The 24,636-nt window shown below is 37.8% G+C and overlaps 1 protein-coding gene across 8 annotated transcripts in view; it reads left to right on the top strand.

Moving 5' to 3' along the window:
* UNC79 (unc-79 homolog, NALCN channel complex subunit) overlaps positions 1–24,636 on the top strand; it is a 240,734-nt gene that overhangs the window by 47,795 nt on the left and 168,303 nt on the right. For all 8 annotated transcript variants that reach the window (XM_044230469.1, XM_044230471.1, XM_044230474.1 and 5 more), the window contains exons 5-7: positions 7,644–7,736; positions 14,672–14,727; positions 15,526–15,655. In XM_044230469.1, coding sequence (XP_044086404.1) covers positions 7,644–7,736; positions 14,672–14,727; positions 15,526–15,655 — 279 coding nt within the window. The remainder of the gene's footprint in view (positions 1–7,643; positions 7,737–14,671; positions 14,728–15,525; positions 15,656–24,636) is intronic.

Below are 24,636 nucleotides of genomic sequence, written 5' to 3'. Positions count from 1 at the left end.
GCTAGTTATTTCTTTATTCTAAATCCTCACTAATTTCTACTTAATTAAAGCACAGACCCCAAAACATGCCTTATACTCCCATTAGAATCCTTATTTATTTAAATATGTGAGCCTTGGTACCAGAGGGGAATAAAATAGTAAGTTGAGTTTACAACATTTACGTGAATTTTAATACTTAATTAGTAGAGCGACTTGGTGCTCATTTAAATTATGAACAAGCTGTTTATGTCTCTGGGACTCCATTGTTTTGCCAGCTGTAAAGGAGGGGTTTGGAAAACATGTTCCATCTCTAAGGTTATTTCTGGCTTACTAATTCTAGGTTAAATAACATCAATCTTATTTTATGTAAGAGGCACATATATTCCTCTAACCCAGTTGTTGATCTAGTTCATTTACCTTGTCGCTTGGGTTTTGGTTTCTTACTCCTGATTTCTGCTTCTCATCACCAGGCCAGTGGGCTGAGGAATAGCCAGTTTTTGACACCTTTAAATCTTTGAAAGTAAATAGTAGTAATATTAAAGGCACATTCTATTATACGATTCAGGTATTTCTTTTGTATTTGTTTTTTTGTAAAGACACAGATTCAAAGAGAAAGAGGAGTGGGTTCCTGATTAATTACGTGAAAATGAACAGACGTTGAGAATTTGTGTCTGTTGCTGGCATCCACGTTGTTTCTGTCTTTGGAAGTTGTTTCAGTGTCTAGAAATCCCGACCAAAACAAGACAGAGAGAGGGGCATTTAACTTCTTCCAGAATGTTTTTATTTCAGGACTGAGAGGTTAGGATGAAGGAAGTTGCATTTTCTGAGTACTGAGTCTCTGAATACAGAGACTTTTCTCTGCTCGGTGTGGTGTTTGCCAGGTCAAATGTCAATGTGGACAGTTTTTCAGGTGTTAAATGTTTGAATCATTAAGAACCTAGAATATGAAGCTCTGAGCTGGGTCTAACGGAGCATTAAGCTCTGTCATTGTAAGGGCGATGCACGTTTCTCACTTAGGCCCTTCCCGTCATTTTTGTCAATAAACCAAGTACCATGCCTTTGTTTTAAATAACTCTTTTTGAGGTGCTGCAGAGGAAACTGCAATTTATTATAAAAATTTCCTTTGACATAACCTTTGCTTTTTAACTCCTTCCATAAACAGATATTCTTCTCTGTATTCCAAGTATGTGCAAAAGACTTTATTTAAAATACATATATATGTATATATATATATATATGGATTACTAAGAATTGAAAAAGTCATTAGCATTTCACCATGGAAACCTCTCTTTTTCCAATAAGAAATTTGTAATTTGTGGACCAAATTGAAATATGGATGTTGGCCACATAAATCTAAGGTCCTTCCAATCTATGTATATCATGGCATTATTTCACAGTCCAAAGACTACAATTAGCCCCCAGCCCCAAAGCCAAAATAAAGAAGGTTTTTGTTGATGGTGATGAAAAAAAAAAAAAAAGAAATATGGATGTTGGGCAGATGATATGGATGTTGGCAGAGAAGAGAAAAGCTGATCCCAAATGGACAGTAACTGATGTAGGCTATGTTATTTCAAAGATGGTAATAAGCCTGAGCAATGATATCAGTAAAAGACCATTCTAGTGTATCTTGGTAGCCTAGACTGTGCAGTGTCATGCAACTCAAATTTCCTCAAAGTCACCTGCCCTTAGGAAAAACAGAGGTTCATTCAGATCTTTGCATTGACTTAAAAGCAATCATGTGGTTGAATTGAATATCTGGTTCTAGGATCATTTTTGTTCTACAGTTACTACTCCTACAGAGGATGTGTGTGATATTCCTGTGATCCTGCAAAAACTAATAAATATATAGGAAAAAGATATAGAACCCAACACAATATATTGATGACATTTTAATAGCCTTCTATATATAAAACCTGCTTTATTAGCTAATGATCATTTTTATAAAGTAGGCCTTACTGTACTGTAAGAGCTTTATTATTCAATCGGTAGAAATGTTTTGGAATAGAAACAGAAAAGCTAAATTGTTTAGTCCTTCAATTCCTGGTAGATCTCTTAACCTCATCAAACTTTAGTTTCCGTAGCTATAGAATTGTGAGTAATCATGATCTCCCCTGCCTACACCCTGTGTTTGTTGTGAAGACCATGAGATAACATACAGGAATGGCCTTTGGCTATTGTATCACATTGGACAAATGTCGAACAGACCAAACCCATAGACATATGACAGATGGGTCAAATACCATTGCAACTAATGCCAATATCCTGCTCATATTCACATGTCCTGAAGTTTTATTGTCCTAAATATTGCTTGAGAAAAGGGGCCAGCCTCTGGGGCTTGGGATTTTTTCCCCCTAGAATTTGTTGTATAATAAACAATAATGGCTATAATAGGCTTTGGTCTCATAGGATCTGACAGAGCATTTCTGCAATTTTTTTTTTCAAACTAATCTTTATACCCATCATGGGTCTCGAACTTACAACCCTGAGATCAAGAGTTGCGTGCTCTGCTGTCTGAGCCAGCCAAGTTCCTCCGCCTAGGAGTTGTTGATGGCCAATCTTATCTCTGTGATTTTCATTTATCTAGCAGTCTGCACATCTTTTAATGCTGTGCTGACTTTGGGTCATGATGTCTCAGTCTTCCTCTTATGTTGAATTGATATGCCCTCTGAAGGCATAGGTATCTTGTGCTCAAACCCTAACTCATGGAACACAAATCCCTCTGCTTACAGAAACAAGACACTTGCTAATGTGAGCAGTGCAATCTGGCAAAGCACAGGAAGTGGTTCTACTATATGGCACCAGACTGTGTTTCTTCTTCCCAGATGGTTCTCTTACCTCTATCCCTTACAAAAGTATAAGGTTAATGGGGTTTATTTAAGTATATTCCAATTCAGACTACTTACTACCATCTCTCACCCAGACCCATCCAGTAGTTTCTGAACTGATCTCCCTGCTTCTATTCTTAGCCCCCCTACCTACAATTGTTCTCCACCCAACAGCCAGAGCTATGCTCCAAACACGTAAACCAGACTATGTCACTTCCTTCGTCACATTCCATCACTCTGACCAATCACATTAAATGTCCTTCCCTGGCCCACAAGGCCCTCTGTGCTCTGGCCACTGCTGCCACCTTACTACGTCATTACTGCCTCTTGTGTGTTCCCCCTGTGCTGTCCTCATTAGCCATTCTGCAGTTCCATAAAGACACGAGGCTTTTTCTCTGTCTCAGTAGTCCTTCTCCCAAATGGTCATATGATTCCTCCTCACTCTCCTTAGGTCTCAGCTCAAATGTCACACCTTTCGAGATGCCTTTCCTTACCGTCAAGCTAACGCAAGACCTTCCATCACTTTCTACCTATTCCTGTGCCCTGATTTATTTCTTCATGGGTATTTGTTTGCTTGTTCCTCTTAGAACAGCATTGTCCATGGAACTTTCTGCAATGATGGAAATGTTTTATAAAATTCCGTGGGAATACACTAGCCACATGCGACAACTGATCACTTGAAATGAATCTAATGAGACTGACTTTCATTGACGTTTAATTCATTTAAATTTAAATAGCCACATGTGGCCGATGGATGGTACTGCTTGAGCATCTAAGCTCCATAAGGACAAAGGCTTGCCTGTCTTGTTTATGGCTATGTCTCTAGGGTTAGAAAAATGCCTGGTATTTAGGGGTATGAAAAAAAATACTTTTTGAATTTTTAAATGAATTTTGAATGAATAAATCACTAGAGTGTTGCCTGTGAAGTCAAGTGACCTGGGCTAATAATTAAGTTGGGGCTCTCATGCAAGTAATCTGATTCTCTTTATAAAATGATTTCCCCAATTTATTTATTTATTTATTTAAGTCTTATTTATTTATTTATTTATTAGGGAGGGAGAGAGTACAAGCGGTGGTGGGGAGGGGGAAGGGAGACGGAGAGAGAGAAAATCTTCAGCAGCTCCACACCCAGCACAGAGCCGGACATGGTCTGGATCTCACAACTCTGAGATCATGACCTGAGTGAAATCAAGAGTTGTACATGTCATCGACTGAGTCACCCAGGCGTCCATACTTTTTATTTCTTTTTGGTGAGAATCATATAAGAGCTATACATGATAGTACATTAGGAGCTATAAAATGCAGGAACAGATTAAGGAATTGTTATTGCTCATAGAGGAAAGGAATGTTGATAACCGTTATTCTGGTGGTGCCGGGAGCATCAGGAAATAGGCCTTAGAACTTGTAATTGTATTTCCTGAGCACAATATTAGATGTAAAATTTTCTTACTTTGATTAATTTTCTTCTTCCTTCCGCTGTATGGAGCTTTGGCTTTATATACCCTCATGGGGACAAGCTGTATGAGCCGTACATCTATTTACATCATGCATGCCTTTTTACCAAGATTCAATAAATGATGTGTGCCTGTGCACATTTATTAATTAGAATTGCAGTGATTTTATCCCGCCTATTATAAGGCTAAGAACTGCAAAGCGGTGTCTGTTTGTTGAGGTGATGGAGCCAGTTTCCTAGGGTTTGAGCCAGGGGAATGCTTTTGGCTTTGTGGCTGACCACGCTTGAGGGAGACCATGGATTTGTAGGGGTAGAAGGGACAGCCAAAGGTCGTCCAGCCATTTGGGCTCTACTCCAAATAGACCTCACCTAAATCATCGAGACATTTTGGGCATCTTTCCCATTTTTAAAGGCCTCCAGGCACAGGGATTCACAAGCTCCCTTTGTACTAGTCTTTATTTATTTATTTTTTTTTAAGAAATGTTTATTATTAAAAAGTTTCACATGAATTTCAACAGTGGTGAAAGCCCTTATCCCAAAAGGACCAAATATATATGTATATATGTAATTATTTAAATATTTGTAATTATTTTTCCATGAGTATGTCAGAGACAAGAATTACCTTCCCCACCCTCTACTCCCCCTTAAACGAAGGGCCCAGGGCCACCCAGTTCTCCCTCGCACACCTGCACACCTTTCTTATTTCCCCTCTAGTAATGCTCCTGCCACCAGGCTCAGGGCCTGCCTGCGTCACAACCACTTGATGTGGGGTACCTGGGTGGCTCAGTCAGTTAAGCGGCTGACTTTGGCTCAGGTCATGATCCCAGGGTCCTGGGATCGAGCCCCACATGGGGCCCCTGGCTCAGCAGGGAGCCTGCTTCTGCCTCTGTCCCTCCCCCCTGCTTCTGCTCTCTTTCTCTGTCAAATACATTAAGCAACAACAACAACAACAACAAACTACTTGATGTGCTTATTAAAGCTTTTCTGCTTCCAAGCTGATGGAGTCAGATTCTAGATGTGGGCCCCAAAGCTGAATTTGAACAAGCTCCCTGGCTGAAGTCTGAGAGCGGCTGCATCTTGCTCTTTAGGATTTGGCTCAAAGTTCTTTCCTTGATTAATCACACTTGATTGACCAGCTTTACCCTCCAAGAGCGTTGACCTGATCTGCATATCTTTGTATAATTATTAATATTCATTTATATCGCACAGCCAAACTAGTTTATCTCCCAGACTCTGGCCTGCTTGGTGACGTAGCAGGAGCCCAGCTGCAAGTGATTAATAAAAGCAAATTCAGGTAAATGAAACCTGAATGAAACTAAGGATACATCTGTTTTATTTGCTTGCTTATTTCTGTAAAGCTGTTGTAAAGGTTGCCATCCAGTGTTGTGGTCAAAGTCTTCCATCCAATGAAAAGAATAGAATCATGTTAAATTTTCTCTATGTTCTCCATTCCATGACAGATCTTATATTTGTGTTTTAATGGCTGTTTCATACATGTTTTTTTTTAATAAGTTGCCTTATTCTTTATGGATGGAGGTGAGATTTCCACGTATTGCACTTTTTTTTTTTAAAGATTTTATTTATTATTTATTTGACAGACAGAAATCACAAGTAGGCAGAAAGGCAGGCAGAGAGAGAGAGGAGGAAGTAGGCTCCCTGCTGAGCAGAGAGCCCGATGCGGGACTCGATCCCAGGACCCTGAGATCATGACCTGAGCCGAAGGCAGTGGCTCAACCCACTGAGCCACCCAGGTGCCCTCACGTATTGCACTTTAATGTAAAATAGAATAAAGCAGATTTGTGGGTCATCTGCTTTTTCGTTGTTACCCACATTAGTGCTTTTCTCTGTTGTGTGTAGGAAATTGAGAGCTGGCTGATGGAGGTTGTCATACTCACTGGAAGCCGTTCTGTTCATGCTTTCTTGACAATTGGTCATTCAAGCCTAACTATAAGGAAAGTTTCCCCTGCTTCTGCAATTGTCTCTGAGAAAAGGAATTCCTTTTATATTTGAGTCCCTTTTTTTTTTTTTAAAGATTTTGTTTACTTATTTGACAGAGAAAGAGAGAGAGATGCGAGAGAGGGAACACAAGCAGGGGAGTGGGAGACGGAGGAGCAGACTTCCTACTGAGCAGGGACCCTGATGTGGGGCTTGATCCCAGGACCCTAGGACCATGACCTGAGCAGAAGTCAGACCCTCAACTGACTGAGCCACCCAGGCGCCCCTATTTGAGTCCTTTCGAAGATTCTCCTATGGGAGCCCTCTCTCAATTACTGGTTAGAATAATAGAGTACTCTTTGAAGAAAACAACTCTTTGGAGTATTATCTTGAATGACCCCCCTTGGTGCTAGTTTTGAATGCTACTTGGAGTTACCTGTTATGCCACTAGAAAAGAGAGAGAAAGAAATATAATATAGTGTTGGATGTCATTGTAAACAAGCCACTTAAAGATGTCTTAAAAGCAGGATGTAAGTGGTTATCATGTGGAGACCACGGATATACAGCTGTGAGATGAGTTTTGAAGAAACCAGCTTGCTTTGTGACTGAATACTTGTGGCACAGGATAAAATGTTCAGTGACAGTGGTCCTCACAGATTCAAAAAGTGCTTTCTTCCAAACAGCTTGGTTGGATATGGAGATGGTAAGCTCTGGAAAGCTAAAAAAGTTATTCTCATGGTGATGGAGATACTCCTGTTGACTTACATGTGAAGATTTGAATAGAACTGTTTCATGATCTGTGAGAGTTGAAAATAATTTTTAAGTTAATATGTAATTTTTCTGAAAGAAAAATCAAGATGTTAAAAAAGTTAATATGTAATTTTTCTGAAAGAAAAATCAAGATGTTAAAAAAGTTAATATGTAATTTTTTATAATATGCTATTTGAAATTGGTGTGTATGACTGAATTAATAAGGTCCCCATTAAAAGCTGACTGTTATTTCACCTGCATCTCCAAAAGTTAACCCATTCAAGTTGTTTCAAAATAAATAAACCTTTTATTTTTACTTTTATTGGGATAACCTTTGACATGCCTTTATATTTGGGCACATGGAAGGTTTTGTTTTTTCTTTCTCTCCCACCTAGATATAAACATCCTGGGAGCAGAGGTCACATCTAAGTGCATCTCCGATAAAGCCATTGCATCACACTGTGGCACTGTTTCTGCTCCTTGTAGATTCTCACGAAATGTTTGCCATTGATGATGACAATCATGGCATTTGTGTGCTAGGACAGATGTTTTGTGGTTTTATTTGTGCAAAGCATCCATTGAATGGGTTGAGACTTTTTTTTTTTTTTAAAAAAAGTGTCTTCTCAGCTCTCACACTAAATGTAAAATAAGAAGTATACATAGAGATTACTTGTACCTAATGAAATAATGTTTTGTTTCAGTGGGTTCCTCAAGGAGAGAAGGCGTTCCTGCCCACGTTAATCTGTCTGCATCATCCATGCTTATGATTGCAATGCAATACACATCCAACCCAGGTCAGTGGAAATTCGAGTGGCTTGACTGAATTAAAAAACAATTTTTTTTTAAAGATTTTATTTATTTATTTGACAGAGAGAGAGATCACAAGTAGGCAGAGAGGCAGGCAGAGAGAGAGAAGAGGAAGCAGGCTCCCTGCTGAGCAGAGAGCCCGATGTGGGACTTGATTCCAGGACCCTGAGATCATGACCTGAGCCGAAGGCAGCGGCTTAACCCACTGAGCCACCCAGGCACCCAAAAAACAATTGTTAAACAAGATATGAAATGAGTAGGCTAGAAAGTCTCAGGTGAGATCACCTCTGGGTGGATGGAAAACTGGAGATGTGTTACAAGACAGACTTCTGAGTTGAAATAACTTCCCCTTGTCTTTGTTATTAGCAGTAATCTTGCTGACGATTGATTATTTTTAGAGTGTTTTGGGACACAATTTTAGGACATTGACTGGAAATTGAATATAGTTGTATAGGAATAAATTAAGTTAGGACTATAAAAATCATTGCGCTTTAAGTGACTAGAGATAACTACTATTAATATTTTGTGAATTTGCTACTCTAATGCCACACAGGTATCCTTGAACATAATTTTTTTTACTATGTTTCTGATTATTTCCTTAGAATAAATTCATAAAAGGGGGATTAGTGAATTAAGGGACTCGAAAAAAATTTAGTAGTGTCACTAACTATGTGTGAGAGTACATTGTAACCTGTCATTGAATAATGTACAATTTGTATTCTGTTAGACAAAAAATAATATCTTGTTGTTTTGACTTGTATTTTCTTCAATATGTAGTAATGTTGGATAGGTTTTATTTCTGTCCATTGGTGTAACTGCATATGAAATTGGGGAAGCTGACCTAAAAAGGGGTTGACTATTGGCATCACATACTAAGATGTGAACTCAGTTTTAATTTTCATTTATTGTTGATTTGGAAAGTGAACCAATTTGGTGGCACTGTTTTCAACCTTCTACTTAATTTCATTGTAAATAATAAGTTTTTGATGCAGGATGAGGAAAAAAATGTTTTATTTTTAAAAAGAAGACTATTTTTTTTTAAATTTTTCCAATTTATTTATTTTCAGAAAAACAGTATTCATTATTTTTTCACCACACCCAGTGCTCCATGCAATGAAAAGAAGACTATTTGACAGAGAGCGAGAGTAAGGGGGTAGGAGGGACAGAGGGAGAGGGAGAGAGAATCTCAAGCAGACTCTGTGCTGAGCGCAGAGCTCCTGGCAGGGGTTGATCCCATAATCCCGAGATCATGACTGGAGCCGAAATCAAGAGTCTGAGCCTCTCAGGTGCTCAGAAAAAGATGTTTCATGTTTAAATCTTAATGCTTTTTCATTTGGAGTGTTACCCTTTAAATATGAAACACCTTGAGTAATTGAGTCATTGTATGAGCAATTCAAATATATAATTTTTTGGAAGTTCTATCTCCTATCTCACTTTTGCTTAGAGGACCCTCAAAATGTCATTTATACTTATTATATATTATATTCTGAAAACACCCTTCATTTGGAGTCTTGTACATTGAAGTCTCCTCCTGAGGCTTTGATCCTAGTTTCTCAGTTGGGAAGCAGTAAAGCAGGGGGCCTAAAATCGTGTGCTTTGAGGTTAGAGGTCTGTGGGTTCATCTCTGAGCTCCCCAGTAAATTGCCAGTTAGTGTTAACATTGCACAAGTTTTTTTTTAACTTCCCTAAGGTCGAGTTTCCTCATTTCTTAAGTGCCTTAAAATATCATAAGCCTTTGTATGTGAAGTGCTTGCCTAACACAGGGACGGGCACATTGTAAATGCTCAGTCAAGGGCAGAGTGCAAACCACGACAATCTGCCATTTTCTTCTTGGAGTTGGATGTTCCGCTGGGAAACCACTATGATCTGATTGCATTACTTCTGTTATTTCTGAATCTGCTCATGGGGAATGTCTGCGCCTGCTATTCCATGCTAAAAATGACAGTCAGGACCTATAGCGGGTTTTATGTTGTGGGGAAAGGGTTAAGACTGAGGTGATACCCACCAGAGGGCTCACAGAGACCCAGAGGTAGGGATTCATTTTGTTTAATTTTTCTGGGGGAAGTAGCAAGTGACAGCTAGGTCCTTGTAGCCTATGGCGTATCAAAGGTAGAGCATAGACCTCGTTCAACTAACTGCGTAAGTTCTTTGTTCATGGTTCTGAGCTAGACATTGTGAAAACCACCCAGAAGTATAAGATATGGGGCTTGCTATGCTATGGAACATATGACTCATTGGAAATATTAGGCATTTCACAGAAATCATTAATTTATAATATAAGGTATATTTGAAAATTACAAAATAAATACTGTGGGTAGTATTAATTCATCAGAAGGAGAGAACTCTATGGATTGAAATGATCAGGGAAATCTTTGTGCCACTTGAGCAAAGTATGGGTCTTAAAATTTGGATAAAGTTTTGATTGAAGAAATTTACACAAAGGGACTTTCTAGGTCTGTTCATGAGGCAGTCGGGACGGCTCTGAACTGGGTTCATGGGACAGACATATAAAGAAAGGAACATCTGTACTTGAGAACGCACTGATGGCTGCAGAACAAAATTCCAAATCTAGAGGACTATTTATATATTCAATAAATAGTCACTGAATAGCTAGTCTGTGCCAGACACTGGAGACATCATGGTTAGCAAAACAGAACTGACCTCTCCCTGCCTCATGAAACTTACATAGTAGTGGTGGGAGAAGACATGAATTCAGTAATTACAAAAGCAAATGTGAAGGAGTGCCTGGAGGGCTCAGACCGTAGTTAAGTGATTGGCTCTTGATTTCAGCTCAGGTCACGATCTCAGTGATCTCGTGAGATCTCGTGAGATCAAGCCCTGCATACAGCTCCTCGCTGGGCATGGTGCGTGTATAAGATTCTCTCTTTCCCTCTGCCCCTTCCCCTCATGTCTTTCTCCCTTTCTGAAAAAAAAAAAAGAGAGAGAGAGAGAGAACGAGAAAACCAAATGTAAAGTTTCAGCTGTGACAAAGTTCTTGGAAAGATGTACTTAGCTCAATGAGGCCCTAAAAAAGGAGATATCCTTTTATGGAAGAAGTCAGAGAGGTCTTCTCTGGGGAAGTAGCGTTTTCTCTGAGGACTGTAGGGTGAGTACCATTACAAGGCCTACAGGGGGTGCGGGATTCAGGTAGAAGAGTTTCGTGTCAGCAGGAAGCCTGGCAAGCAGGTGGGACTGAGAGATTGGCATCGCTGGAACTCAGAGTGAGGGCTGTCTTATGGGAGGTGAGACTGGGGGCGTCTGTGGGCCAGAACATGCGGGGTGTGGGCTCTGTTTGGGAGTCCTGTGTTTATCCATGTCCAATGGGAAAGCACTGGAGGACTTAGGGTGGTTGTGTGTGTATGAACCTGACTGTAGTTGAGAACGGATTACGAAGAGTAGATATAGATTGATCCAGAAGGAGCCATGCCATTTATCTGGGCATGTAAAGAAGGCAGGGGCAATTGAGACTGAAAAAGTATCTAGAAAGTAAAATTGATGGGATTTGGTGACATATCAGAAGTTTTGGCTTGCAAAACTAAATACATGGTGGTTCTATTCATTGAGAAAGGAGACACTGGACCAAGAAAACCAGGCTTCTGAGGGATCCTTTCGAATCTGTTTTGGACATCATGTTAGGTATCTCTGAGCTGTTTAAGAGGAGATGGCATACCTTAGACTAATACAGTGTTCTATGTCAATTTTATCTCAAACTGGGAAAAAAATCTCACACATCATCTCAATTTTATATGTCCGAAACACAAAAATGCAAATAAATCAGCTTCCTTAAAAAAAAAAAAAAAAAAAGAGGCAAAGATAATTAGGAAGTTGTATTATGAGCCCAGAACTCTGTATAGAGCTCTGGGCTTACGGTAATGAACTTTGAACCTACATATAAGTGTCCAGTGGCCTTTATTAAATTGCATATAGATGGTACCTGAAGTTGTATATGAATGTGGGATTGCTTAGGAGAGAGCACAGAATGAAAAGTGGAGTGGGCTTATGATCAGGCTTTCAGAAACTGCAATGGATAATGGTCCAGTGGGAGATGATGAGCTTGTTAAGCAGGCAGAGAGATTGTATCTGTTAGGATGTGTTTGGGAGACTAACAGAAGTTTTGACTACAAGAACGTTTGTTGTTTATTTTATTTACTTAGTAGGAAGTCTTATAGACAGTGCCACAGTATCAGGGCCCTGAGATGGTGCCATTGGGCTTTTCTTGGACTTTCCCGCAGGTATGCAAGATGGCTGCCCCAGTGAGGGTTATTTTATTCTCACACAATCACATCCACAAACAGGTAGCAGGATTAATTAGGGTAATTAGAGAAAGGCCTCCTGTTGTGCCTCTTTTTTCACAGAGAAAAATATTTCAGAAGCTCCCCTTCCCAGTAGATTCTGTCTTAGGTCTTACCGTCAGAACTGAGTCACATGGCCGTCCCTAGCTCTAAGAGGCTCTGGGGAAGCATCTTGCTATGTAGTCTGTGCATTGGGGGATGGACAAGGAAGAAGGGTTGTTGATAGTCGTTGAATAGCAACAACAGTGTCTGCCACAGGTAATAGGAGAGGACTAGTCGTGAAGTCGAGGGAAGAGACTGTTTTGAAAAGAAGACAAGGGTCAGCAGCACTGAATGCTGCTGAAGGTCAAGTAACAGGCAGACTAAAGTACGTCCATTGAATTGAATGACATAGAGGTCGTCAGTGACCAAGGTGAAACCAACTTTGGGCTATGACAGGGTTAGATGACAGATTCGGGAGGATATGAAATCGGTCTCTGACTAGGTGGAGGTATTTTTCTTTTCCCAAGTAAACATGGGCAAACCAAAGAAGCTTGCTGTTTCATAGCTCCTAAGAATTCCTCAACGAGGTGGACTTTGGTGCCTGAGGATGAAAGACTCTCTTGCTAATCCATCAGTTTGTCATTTGCTATCTATCTCCAAACTTGGGCAACATAAGAATCTAAGCTAAGTAAATTTCCTCACTGCAACATGGTGGTTATGAGATAATATGTATAAGGCTCTTAGCACAGTACCTGACACATAATGAACACCCAGTAAGTGTTCCTCTAAGGCAATTTTTGTTCTTGTGTAGTTCTTGAGTACATTGATGTAAATTTGTATTATATAATTACTATTACTAGGACTTGTCCTTAACATTTCTTTTGTTAATCAGATTAAGGATCTTAGTAAAAAGCTTGATAAAGTCAAGGGCTCACATGATTTTTGAAATGTATGAATACTTAAAGGAAGTGAGTAATTTTTTATTTTATTAAAATTTTTTGTTATTTAAAAAATTTTATTGTTGAAGTATAGCTGATGTACAGTTATATTAGTTTCAGGTATATGACATAGTGATTTGACAATTCTGTATATTACTCAGTACTCACCGTGATAAGTGTGGTCACCATACAATATTATTACCATATTATTGACTATATTCCCTATCTTGTACTTTTCATCTTCATGACTTATTTATTTTATAACTGGAAGTTTCTGCCTCTTAATCTACTTCACCTGTTTTGCCCATCCTTCACCCTCCTCCCCTCTGGCACCCACCAGTTTGTCCTCTGTATTTATGAGTCTGTTTCTGTTTGTTGGCTTTGATTTTTTAGATTCCACATATAAGTGAAATCATATGGCATTTGTCTTTCCTGTCTGATGTATTTCACTTAGTGTAATAGCCTCTGGGTCTATCCATGTTGTCATAAATGGCAAGACTGCATTCTTTTTTATGACTAATGTTCCACTATATATGTTATATACCACATTTTCTTTATTCATTCAGCTATTGATGGACACTTAGATTGCTTCCGTACTTTGGCTGTTGTAAATACCATTGCAATAGACACAGGGCTGCACATGTCTTTTTGAATTAGTGTTTTTGTTTTCTTTGGGTAAATATCCAATAATGGAATTTCTAGATTATATAGTATTTTTCTATTTTTAATTTTTGGAGGAAACTCCATATTGTTTTCTATAGGGATGGTATCAATTTACCAACAGTACAGAAGTATTCCTTTTTCTCTACATTCTTTTTTTTTAAGATTTTATTTATTCATTTGTTAGAGAGACAGAGAGAGAGAGAGGGAGAGAGTGAGCATAAGCAGGGGGAGCAGCAGGCAGAGGGAGAAGCAGGCTCCCTGCTAAGCAAGGAGTCTGATGTGGGACTTGATCCCAGAATCCTGGGATCAAGACCTGAGCCAAAGGCAGACACCTAACTGACTGAGCCACCCAGATGCCTCTTACTCTACATTCTTAACAACACTTGCCATTTCCTGCCTTTTTGACATTAGCCATTCTGACAGGTGTGAGGTTATGTCTCATTGCGGTTTCGATTTGCATTTCCCCGGTGATGAGTGAAGTTAAGCATCTTTTCCTGTGTCTGTTGGCCATTTGGATGTCTGTTCAGTCCTCTACCCATATTTTAATCAGATTGTTTGTATTTTTTGGCATTGAATTGTGTAAATTCTTTATATGTTCTGAATATTAGCTCCTTATCAGAGATATTACTTGCAAATATCTTCTCCTATTTGGTAGGTTGCCTTTTTGTTCTATTGATGGTTTCCTTTGTTGTGCAAAAGCTTTTTATTTTGGTGTGGCCCCAATAGTTTTTTATTTTTTGCTTTTGTTTTCTCCCCCTAAGGAGACCTTTCTATAAATATGTGGCACAGGCCCATGTCCAAGATAATACTACTTATGTTTTCTTTTAGAAGTTTTATGGTTTTAGGTCTCACATGTAGGTATTTAAAGCATTTGAGTTTAGTCTTATGTATGGGTAAGATAGCAGTCCAGTTTCATTCTTTTGGAAGTAAATAACTTCTAACTTAATGATTAGATGAAAAGTCATACTAATATATTTTATTATATCTAAAAGGATATTTTATCTGATGTTTACAATTTGTGTTCAAATTATATTTTCTTCCTTACAGTGTATCATTGTCAATTATTGGAATGCCTCATGAAATATAAGCAAGAAGTCTGGAAAGTAAGTTTTGGGCCAAATTTAACTCATAGCCACAAACTCAATTTGTATAATGGAGTACAAATATTTTGCCTATTAAAATAGGCAATTAGAGAGACAGAGATTAGAGAGACAATTAGAGAGACAATTAGAGAGACAAATCTAGAGGTCAGATTTATTGGTGTCTTATTATTTCGGTGTGGCAGAACCTGGAATTCTTTCCTTCCTGGTTAGTTTATTATTTAAGGCAGAAATGATACTTGAAGAACACAGTGGCCTGACAGAAAAAGTAATTGGTTAGCTCTTATTATCAGAATTCAGCAAATGTTATATTATTTGGCAATTTTATTTCATTTGACATGTTGCTAAAAAACCTGTATTCTTTCAAATAGGAAATGTGGATTGTTAAGAAATGGATTTTAGGAAAATATTTGAAAAACACAGAGTTTGACAAACTGGTTCATGCTATTCTAAGGTCTTCCTTTAACATTATCCTGAGTAGAGAAGAATTTATTAAAAGACAGTGTAGTTTTGATCTTTAGCTAGAGGGGAGGGGAGGTGATTATTTACAGGACCCATAAATAAATAATAAAAAATAATGTTTTAATATGATCTCATCTGAGAAGCATACTTCGATGATGAGATCATAGTGGAGGAGGTAGGGGGAGGAAGGAGGGAGGGAGTGGAGGGAGAGGGTGAGGGGGTGGGGGAGGAACCACCAACTCTTCTATTGGATTTTGCACTGCTTTGGTAATATTGACTGAGCTAGTCTCATCTTTATTTGATGATGCTAAGTCAAAGTATGCTTCCTGTTTCCTTTAGGATCTTTTGTATGTGATCGCCTATGGGCCTTCACAGGTGAAACCTCCTGCTGTGCAAATGCTGTTCCATTACTGGCCCAATTTAAAGCCTCCTGGGGCAATAAGTGAATACAGGGGCTTGCAGTATACAGGTAAGGAGGCAAGAACCCTGTCATGCCCCATTTTTATATTTTATTTCTCTTATGCCACATTTGCCTCACTGACTTATTATTATTTTTTAAAAATATGGCTGGATTATATTTATGTGCCTTTAGATATTGTCACTAACCCTTTCTGAAACTGAGTGGTATAAAATACATGAAAGAAAATTGATTCCAAGAGCCTTTATGACACCCGGGCAAACTGGTCAAGTCTCGGTCTCACTTGCCGTACACTTGGCCTGGGGTCCTCACTATTGCTAACTGTTATCAGAGGTGTGAGTGATGACGGTTGCTGCAGATGTGCCCACCACTGGGCAAAACCCCAACTGGCTAATTCTGCTCAGACAAGAACACTTGCGTTTTCAACATTACCAGTTCATATGCTAAATAAAAACTAAGTGACCCTGCAAGTCACGTTGGACAGGAAGAGTCAACAATCAGTGAATATTTGTATAACTAATAACCAAGAAATAGACACTGAATTTGAATGGAAAGGCTTATACTTACCAAAAAACAAACAAGCATCAGGTCCTATGTGTTGTTTATGTTGACATGTCGTAAAATCAAAGAAGGAACCTGTGGCCAATGAAACTCCCCCTGCCTAACCTCCTCCCAACCTAGCTGTCTACATATTTTTATGAAAATAAGCGAGGGGGTGTTTTGCAAAGTTAGCTTTTATTTGAGTTATTGTGAGATTGTATACTGATGCTCTGAGACTTTCTTTCTTTCTTGGTATGTCTTTCTAAAGGTGATTTGAGGTGGTTCAAAGGGGATTTAATTTAATTCGGGTGTCTGATTTAAGTTCTTAATTAAAACCAAATGTTAGAGATATTAACACCTGCTTTTTGAGCTTTAATGATCTTTGGTGGACTTATTCTAAATTCAGAACAAATAATACTGGCTTTAGTGGTAGCAATAATATTAATTAAAACAATGAAGGTAAATAGTAAGTACCTTTTAAAAACATGGAGATTGGTATCATTGGCATTTGAAATCAAGGATAGTAGAGAATGTTTAGGTGTTGCTAAGTGGATAATTTGTAAAAACAGGAAAAAAGCTGGAAGCATTAATAAAATAGATGAAATGATTGAAATATTCAGCTTCTTCTTGGTAGATACCTGAAGTAAGCCTTTACATGATGTATGAATGGGGAACTGGTATCACATGAAATTTATTTACTTGATAAATATTTGAAGAATTACTATTATGTGCCAGGCACTATTTCCTGATGATGTAAGAACCGATTCAGAACCAGACCCCGTGGAACTTAATGTAGTTTGGAGATGGAAATTCAACAAATATTTGTAGGGTGTCTACTATTAGCCATGTGTTGTTCTAAACACTGAGTAGTCAAGGAATGAGAAAAGCAGACTAAAATCACTAATGTCTTGGCACATACATTCCAGCTTCTGAAAAGAGCAGGAAACCACTTTACAGTGTAGTAAGTATTAAGGTAGTGCAAATACAGAGAGCTGTGGAACTATGCAGCAGGGGCCTCTGAAACTCACCCTGATGGTGTGGGCAGGTTTGGGGAGGGTTAAGTTGTCAAGGAAGATTCTCGAGTGAGTGACAGGTAAGCCAATACCTGAAAGATAATGCACGCCCTGGATGTCAAAGGGAGAGTGAATCATGAGTGGATAAAATGTAGATTTAAGGCAGAAGGAATAGCATGGGTTCAGACTTGGAGGTATGATATATCATGATCGTATTTAGGAACTGGAAAAGGTTATGTGTATCAGACAATGGAGTGACAGGAGGAGAGCAGCTAGAGATAAGTAGAAAGCCTGGCAGGGCCTGCGAAGGGATTAGGATTTTATCCTAACAGCAAAGGGAAACCACGGACAGGTTTTACAGGGAGAAGCCAACATGATGAGATTTCTCTGTTTGAATATCCCAGAAACCTTGCAAACTGATAGTGGCTTCCATTTCCTTCTGTGATTTCATCCCCCGGGAAGAGCCAGCTGAACCTGTCTCCCCAGAATAGTTCAGTCTGCGCCTACTAAGAACAGAGCGATTCTTTCATCTTCTCTTGGCCTACCTGGACAAGATATCTGTGACTCCTGGCATCCATCCTTCTGTCCATTCCTGTGATCATACGTCTACCCACTTCCCCTTCTAGTCTTTCAACTGTGTGGCATTATGTGCCTGCTACCTGCCAGGCACTGTGCAAGGTCCTGGGGAAGCAACTCCCTTGGAACCCCTATTCCGGTGGACCATAGCATTCTATACAGGAAACAAAAGAGATCCTGGGGGAAAAAAATCAATCGTACTGGTCCATATATTACTATTTATCTAGCACTGGCTGTTTGTCAGACATTGTTCTAGTTGCTTCCATCTCTCCTAATATTTTAGCCTTCTCCCAACTGAACGCAATTATGGACAAGCATCCTATTGGGTTTTGTAGACATTTTCTCAATCCTTAAAAAACCCTGAGAGGTAGGTTTTGTTATTTCAGTGTTACAGGTGATGATTGGGACACAGAGTCTGGCGACATTCACACAGATAATAAAGGAGCACAGCTTGAGTTTGAACTTAGAGTATCTTCACTGAAAACCCACATTTTTTTATTCTGACAGTATGACATCACTTCTCTCAATTCAGTTCTTCAGTTAAACTTTAGCTGGAGCATTAGAAATTATCTACAATGTCTGCCACGATGAAACATGCACTGAAGGGTATCATCAGTATTTAGATGGCACTCCAACTCTAAATATTCATTATTCTTAATAATAAAAATTATAGGGATACAGAATTTTATGAGCTTGGAAACTCAAAGATAAAATACTATCTTAGGGACCAATAACTTTTGTATGCTTTCTGAGTGATTTATTTCTTTTTTAAAAAGTGAAATTAATTTTTCAAAAAGACTTTGCTTTTATAAAAATTATAGAAATATTTAAGAAGGAAAAAAATGCTACTACCTAGAAATGACCAGTGTTAACATTTTGGTATATTTCTGTCTAGTTTTTTTTGGGGGGGGTGCATATTTTAAAGCAAATTGAGTTCCTATTATATATAATTATACAAGGTTTCCCTCCCAAGCTTTTATTGGGACACTTTGAAAACACAGAAATTTTAAAGAATAATACTCTGAACCCACTTATAGCCATGTAGATTTAGTAATTATTAGGAAATAACCACTAGTTTAACTGTACATGTATGTGTACATAAATTATCTATTGCTTTTTAAGCATAGTAACATAGGAATAATTATAGCTCATATGAAGAATATCAAACAGTGAAGATTTGGTAATCTACAGTGTTTGCCCCTTTTGGGCTTATTGCTATTTGTCAAGAACAAAAACTGCTTCAGTTGTTTTGGTCATTAATTACAAGTCTTAAAGATGCAAAAATTACAGGGAAGTTTCTTGGCAGTGGAAATAGCCATTCTGTCATTTTATGAAGCTGTTTCTGTTGGGAAGAAAGAAATTATTTAGCCTTTTTTTGGTGACTGTGTCTCAGCTTGTAAATAATCTAGATCAGCACCAGTTGTGTCATTTCTATCTGAACTAGGAAACAAAAGATGTGGCACAAGATGGGCGTTTCCAAGACAGAGTTCATTGCAAACATGGCAAAGAATAACTAAAGATAAGCACTACAAGGGTAGACTTTGGTCTAGGCTACCAGATATCTAACTATATTAGTGCCATTGGATTCTTGAGTTGGATACAAGTACAGGAAAGTCAACCTTTTATGTTGTAACTTCTCTATTATTGAGTTCTTGTTTATCTTGTTATTTTATCTCCACAAGCTTTAAGAAATGTTTTAAACCCTTTATATTTGTTACATTATACACAAGTGGAAAAACATACAAATTGCAAGTGTACGGGGAACATCCCCCACCATGTTTGCCACCATGATTACCCACTCTTTCTATCCCAAAGATAGCCACTAAATTGACTTCCAGCATCAAAGATTAGTGTTGCCTATTGTGAGTTGTATATAAATGGAATCATACATTATTTATTTGTGTGTATATGTGCGTGTGTGTGTGTGTGTGTGTGCTTGGGTGTGATTTGTCTGTGGGTTGAGCATAATTGTGTTTCATTTATTTTTATTGCTGTATGTATATTCTACAAAATGAATGTACGGCAGTGTATGTATTGGTTTGCTACTAATGGATATTTGGGCTGTTCCTGCTTTTTGACTATTAAAAGTAGCTGCTATGAATGTCCTTCTATATATCTTTTGGTGCATGCATACACACATTTCTGTTAGATATACACCTGGGGTAGGATTGCTGGATCAGAGGGTATGCATATATCTAATTTTTTTCATCTTCCCCTCCCCTGCATATATATAATTTTATTTGCAAACAGTTTTCCAAAAAGGGTTGTACTAATTTATACTCCCATTACCAGTATGTGAGAGTTCGTTTTGTCTATATTCCACATTTAGGGAAATACTTTATTTTGTTTTCAAAATTTTCGCCACTTTCAAGGGCCATAGAAGTATCTTATTGTGGTTATAATTTGCATTTCCCTGATTAATAATGAGGTTGGACAATTTTTCATAAATTTATTGGCTATTTGGGTATCCTCTTTATATAATCAGTAAAGTATGTTGCAAAGTATCTTATCTTTTTTTACTCTGTAAATAATGACTTTTGATTAGCTGAAGTTCTTATTTTAATATAATCAGATTAGCAGTCTTTTTCCTTATATCCTAAGAAAATCTTTCCCCATACTAGTTATGATGTTATTCATTGTTATCTTCTAGAATATTCGTTTTTTTACCTTGTACATTTAGATGTATCTGAAATTAATTTTTCTACCTGTTGTGAGGTAAGAGTCAATTTTTTTTCTCTATGGATAAGCAATAGACAACATCATTTATTGAAAAGATTGCCCTTTTCTTACTGCTCTGTAGTACCATTTTTGTTATAAATCAAATGTCTATTTAAGGATGGTTCTCTTTCTGGAGAGAGAGACTAATGGTTCTGGAGAACCATTTAGTTTAATTGACATATTTTTCCTTTTCCCAAAACCACACTGTCTAAATTAATGTAGTTTAATAATAAAACTTTTATATCCTTCAGTACAAGTCTTTCTACCTTGTAGTTGCTGTTCTCTTCAATGTCTCCCCCTACTTTCTCTTCTTTCTAGTCTTTCTCCTTCTCCTCCTTATTTTCTTCCTTTTCCAAGATTATTCCTAGCTATATGCTAAGTTAAAGAGTCTGTTAAGTTAAACACACACACAAACACACCCCTAAACTATTAAGATTTTGGCTGAGATTGCCTTGAATCTATAGATCAGTTTGGGGAACTGACATCATTATAATTTTGTGTCTTCCAATCCATGTTCTAGAAGTATATCTCGTGTTTTAGGCTTTTTTTAGTTTCCTTCTGTGCTGCATCATAGTTTTCTGTGTAGGTGGTTTGCTTATATCTCATGTAGTGTGTTCCTAGGTATTCATTTTTTGATGTTATTGTGAAAGATATATCTTAAAAGAATTGCATTTTCTAACTCTTCATTGCTTGTATGTAGATATGCAATTAATTCTTGTGTATTTATCTTATATCCAGCAACCTTGCTAAATCACTTTTTAATTCAATAGTTTATTTAAAGTTTTTAAAAAATTTCATGTGTGCAATTATATTATTGCTGAATAATAGCAGTTCGATGTCTTCTCTGCAGTCCTGTAGTCTTTTATGTCTGTCAACTTACTGCAGTGGTTACAACTTGTTCTATGCTGAGTTTTAAGTTCCTTCATGGTTTCTTCTTTGACCCATTTAGAAGGGTAATGATTGACTTCTAAACATAGGTGGATTTTCCTCGTGAAGTTTTGTATTGATTAGCTTGATGCCTCTGTGGCCAAACAGCATACTTTGAATTATTTCATCCCTTTTATGGTTTTTACACTTCTTTAGGGTTGAGGCTATGGTCTTATAATGTTCTGTGTGCTTAAAAAAAACCCCTGTATTTGGCAGTTGTTGGATACTGTGTTCTCGATATGTCAAATAAAATTTCCTAATCATGTAGTTTAGATCTTCTATATCTTTACTGTATTTTTGTCTTTTTCTTCTATTGGTTACCGAGAATAGAATTTAAAAATCTTCTGCTGTGATTGTGAATTTGTGTATTTCTCCTTGTAGTTCTGTGTTTTTGCTGTATGAATTTGAAGGCTGCATAAAAAATTTAGAATGCAACATCTTTCTGGTGAATTGAAACTTTTACCATTATGAAATGCTTGATTTTATCTCTAGTAATGTTTATTTGTGTTAAACTCTACTTTGTCTTAGACTAATATAGCTATACCAGCTTTCACGAGAGTTTGCATAGAGTAACTTTCCATCCTTTTATTTTCACCTATTTTATTTTCTTATATTTCATGTGTGTTTTGTAAGCAGCATGCAGTTCTATATTTTAATGTAACTTTTCATAATTTTTGCCTTTTATTTAGAGCACTTAGTTCACATCTACCTATTTACCAAATTATTGGCATATTTGATTTCAAATCCCCCATTTTTCTATTTGCTTTTTATTTCTCCTGCCTCTTTTGTGTTCCCTATTATCTCTCCTTTTTGCCTCTCTTGCACTGATTGGGCATATTTAGTATTCTGTCTTTTTTTAAAAATTTTATTTATTTATTTGACAGAGAGATCACAAGTAGGCAGAGAGAGAGGAGGAAGCAGGCTTCCCGCTGAGCAGAGAGCCCGATGCGGGGCTCGATCCCAGGACCCTGGGATCCTGACCGGAGCCGAAGGCAGAGGCTTAACCCACTGAGCCACCCAGGCGCCCCAGTATTCTGTCTTAATTGAGTTACTCAGTCTTCTGTGTTCTTTTAATCATTATCCTAGAGATTATACTATGTGTTCTTGACTTATCAGTGTCTAATATAAACTAGTACTATTACCCTTTCCTGTAAAATAACAGGAGATATAACTTCTTTTTTTTGCCCCCTCCAAACTTCCATGTTATGCTTTGTGCTCTATTTTTTATAATTTAAAACATGTAATTATTATTCTTTGAAGTCATTATTCACTCAATTTTCTTTTTTCTGGCTTTTTTTTCTTTTTATATTTCTAAATTTATTTTATTTTATTTATTTATTTTTTCCTTAATAATAACCTTTCTATATTTCCTTTAGTGCCCTTCTACTGGGGATAAATTTTCTCAATGATAGTTTGAAAATACCTTTTATTTTGACTTTATTTTTAATTTAATTTAATTTTTTTATTGTGTTATATTAGTCACCATATTTGACTTGATTTTTTAAAGCTTTTTTCTCAGTATATAGAATTCTATGGCAGTGATTTTCTTTTCACACTTTGAAGGTATTTCATGATCTTTTCATTTTCATTGTTTCTGTTGAGAAGTTAGCTGTCATTGTTGCTCTTTTGAAGGTAAAGTATCTTTTTCCAGTTTTATTGAGAAATAATTGACATCTATCACTGTTTAAGCCATATGGTTTTGATTCTGTTTCATTGCTCTATTTTTCTGTTTCTATGCAGTACCATACTATTTTGTTTACTATAGTTTTTTTTTTTAATCATACAGCTTCCAATTTATTTATTTTCAGAAAAACAGTATTCATTATTTTTTCACCACCCCCAGTGCTCCATGCAAGCTGTGCCCTCTATAATACCCACCACCTGGTACCCCAACCTCCCACCCCCCCGCCACTTCAAACCCCTCAGACTGTTTTTCAGAGTCCATAGTCTCTCATGGTTCATCTCCCCTTCCAATTTACCCAAAAGCACATACCCTCCCCAATGTCCATAACCTTCCCCCCTTCTCCCAACCCCCCTTCCCCCAGCAACCCACAGTTTGTTTCGTGAGATTAAGAGTCACTTATGGTTTGTCTCCCTCCCTATCCCATCTTGTTTCATGGATTCTTCTCCTACCCACTTAAGCCCCCATGTTGTATCACCGCTTCCTCATATCAGGGAGATCATATGATAGTTGTCTTTCTCTGCTTGACTTATTTCGCTAAGCATGATACGCTCTAGTTCCATCCATGTTGTCACAAATGGCAAGATTTCGTTTCTTTTGATGGCTGCATAGTATTCCATTGTGTATATATACCACATCTTCTTGATCCATTCATCTGTTGATGGACATCTAGGTTCTTTCCATAGTTTGGTTATTGTGGACATTGCTGCTATAAACATTCGGGTGCACGTGCCCCTTTGGAGCACTACGTTTGTATCTTTAGGGTAAATTCCCAGTAGTGCAATTGCTGGGTCATAGGGCAGTTCTATTTTCAACATTTTGAGGAATCTCCATGCTGTTTTCCAGAGTGGTTGCACCAGCTTGCATTCCCACCAACAGTGTAGGAGGGTTCCCCTTTCTCCGCATCCTCGCCAGCATCTGTCATTTCCTGACTTGTTGATTTTAGCCATTCTGACTGGTGTGAGGTGATATCTCATTGTGGTTTTGATTTGTATTTCCCTGATGCCGAGTGATATGGAGCACTTTTTCATGTGTCTGTTGGCCATCTGGATGTCTTCTTTGCAGAAACGTCTGTTCATGTCCTCTGCCCATTTCTTGATTGGATTATTTGTTCTTTGGGTGTTGAGTTTGTTAAGTTCTTTGCACCCCAAACCATAAGATACCTAGGAATAAACCTAACCAAAGAGGCTAAGAATCTATACTCAGAAAACTATAAAGTACTCATGAAAGAAATTGAGGAAGACACAAAGAAATGGAAAAATGTTCCATGCTCCTGGATTGGAAGAATAAATATTGTGAAAATGTCTATGCTACCTAAAGCAATCTACACATTTAATGCAATTCCTATCAAAGTACCATCCATCTTTTTCAAAGAAATGGAACAAATAATTTTAAAATTTATATGGAACCAGAAAAGACCTCGAATAGCCAAAGGGATATTGAAAAACAAAGCCAAAGTTGGTGGCATCACAATTCCGGACTTCAAGCTTTATTACAAAGCTGTCATCATCAAGACAGCATGGTACTGGCACAAAAACAGACACATAGACCAATGGAACAGAATAGAGAGCCCAGAA

Source organism: Neovison vison, chromosome 13 (genome assembly GCF_020171115.1).
Source record: "Neovison vison isolate M4711 chromosome 13, ASM_NN_V1, whole genome shotgun sequence".
NCBI classification, from domain to species: Eukaryota; Metazoa; Chordata; class Mammalia; order Carnivora; family Mustelidae; genus Neogale; species Neogale vison.
The sequence above is the reverse complement of the archived record's forward strand: the minus strand, read 5'-3'. Positions and strand labels throughout refer to the sequence as shown.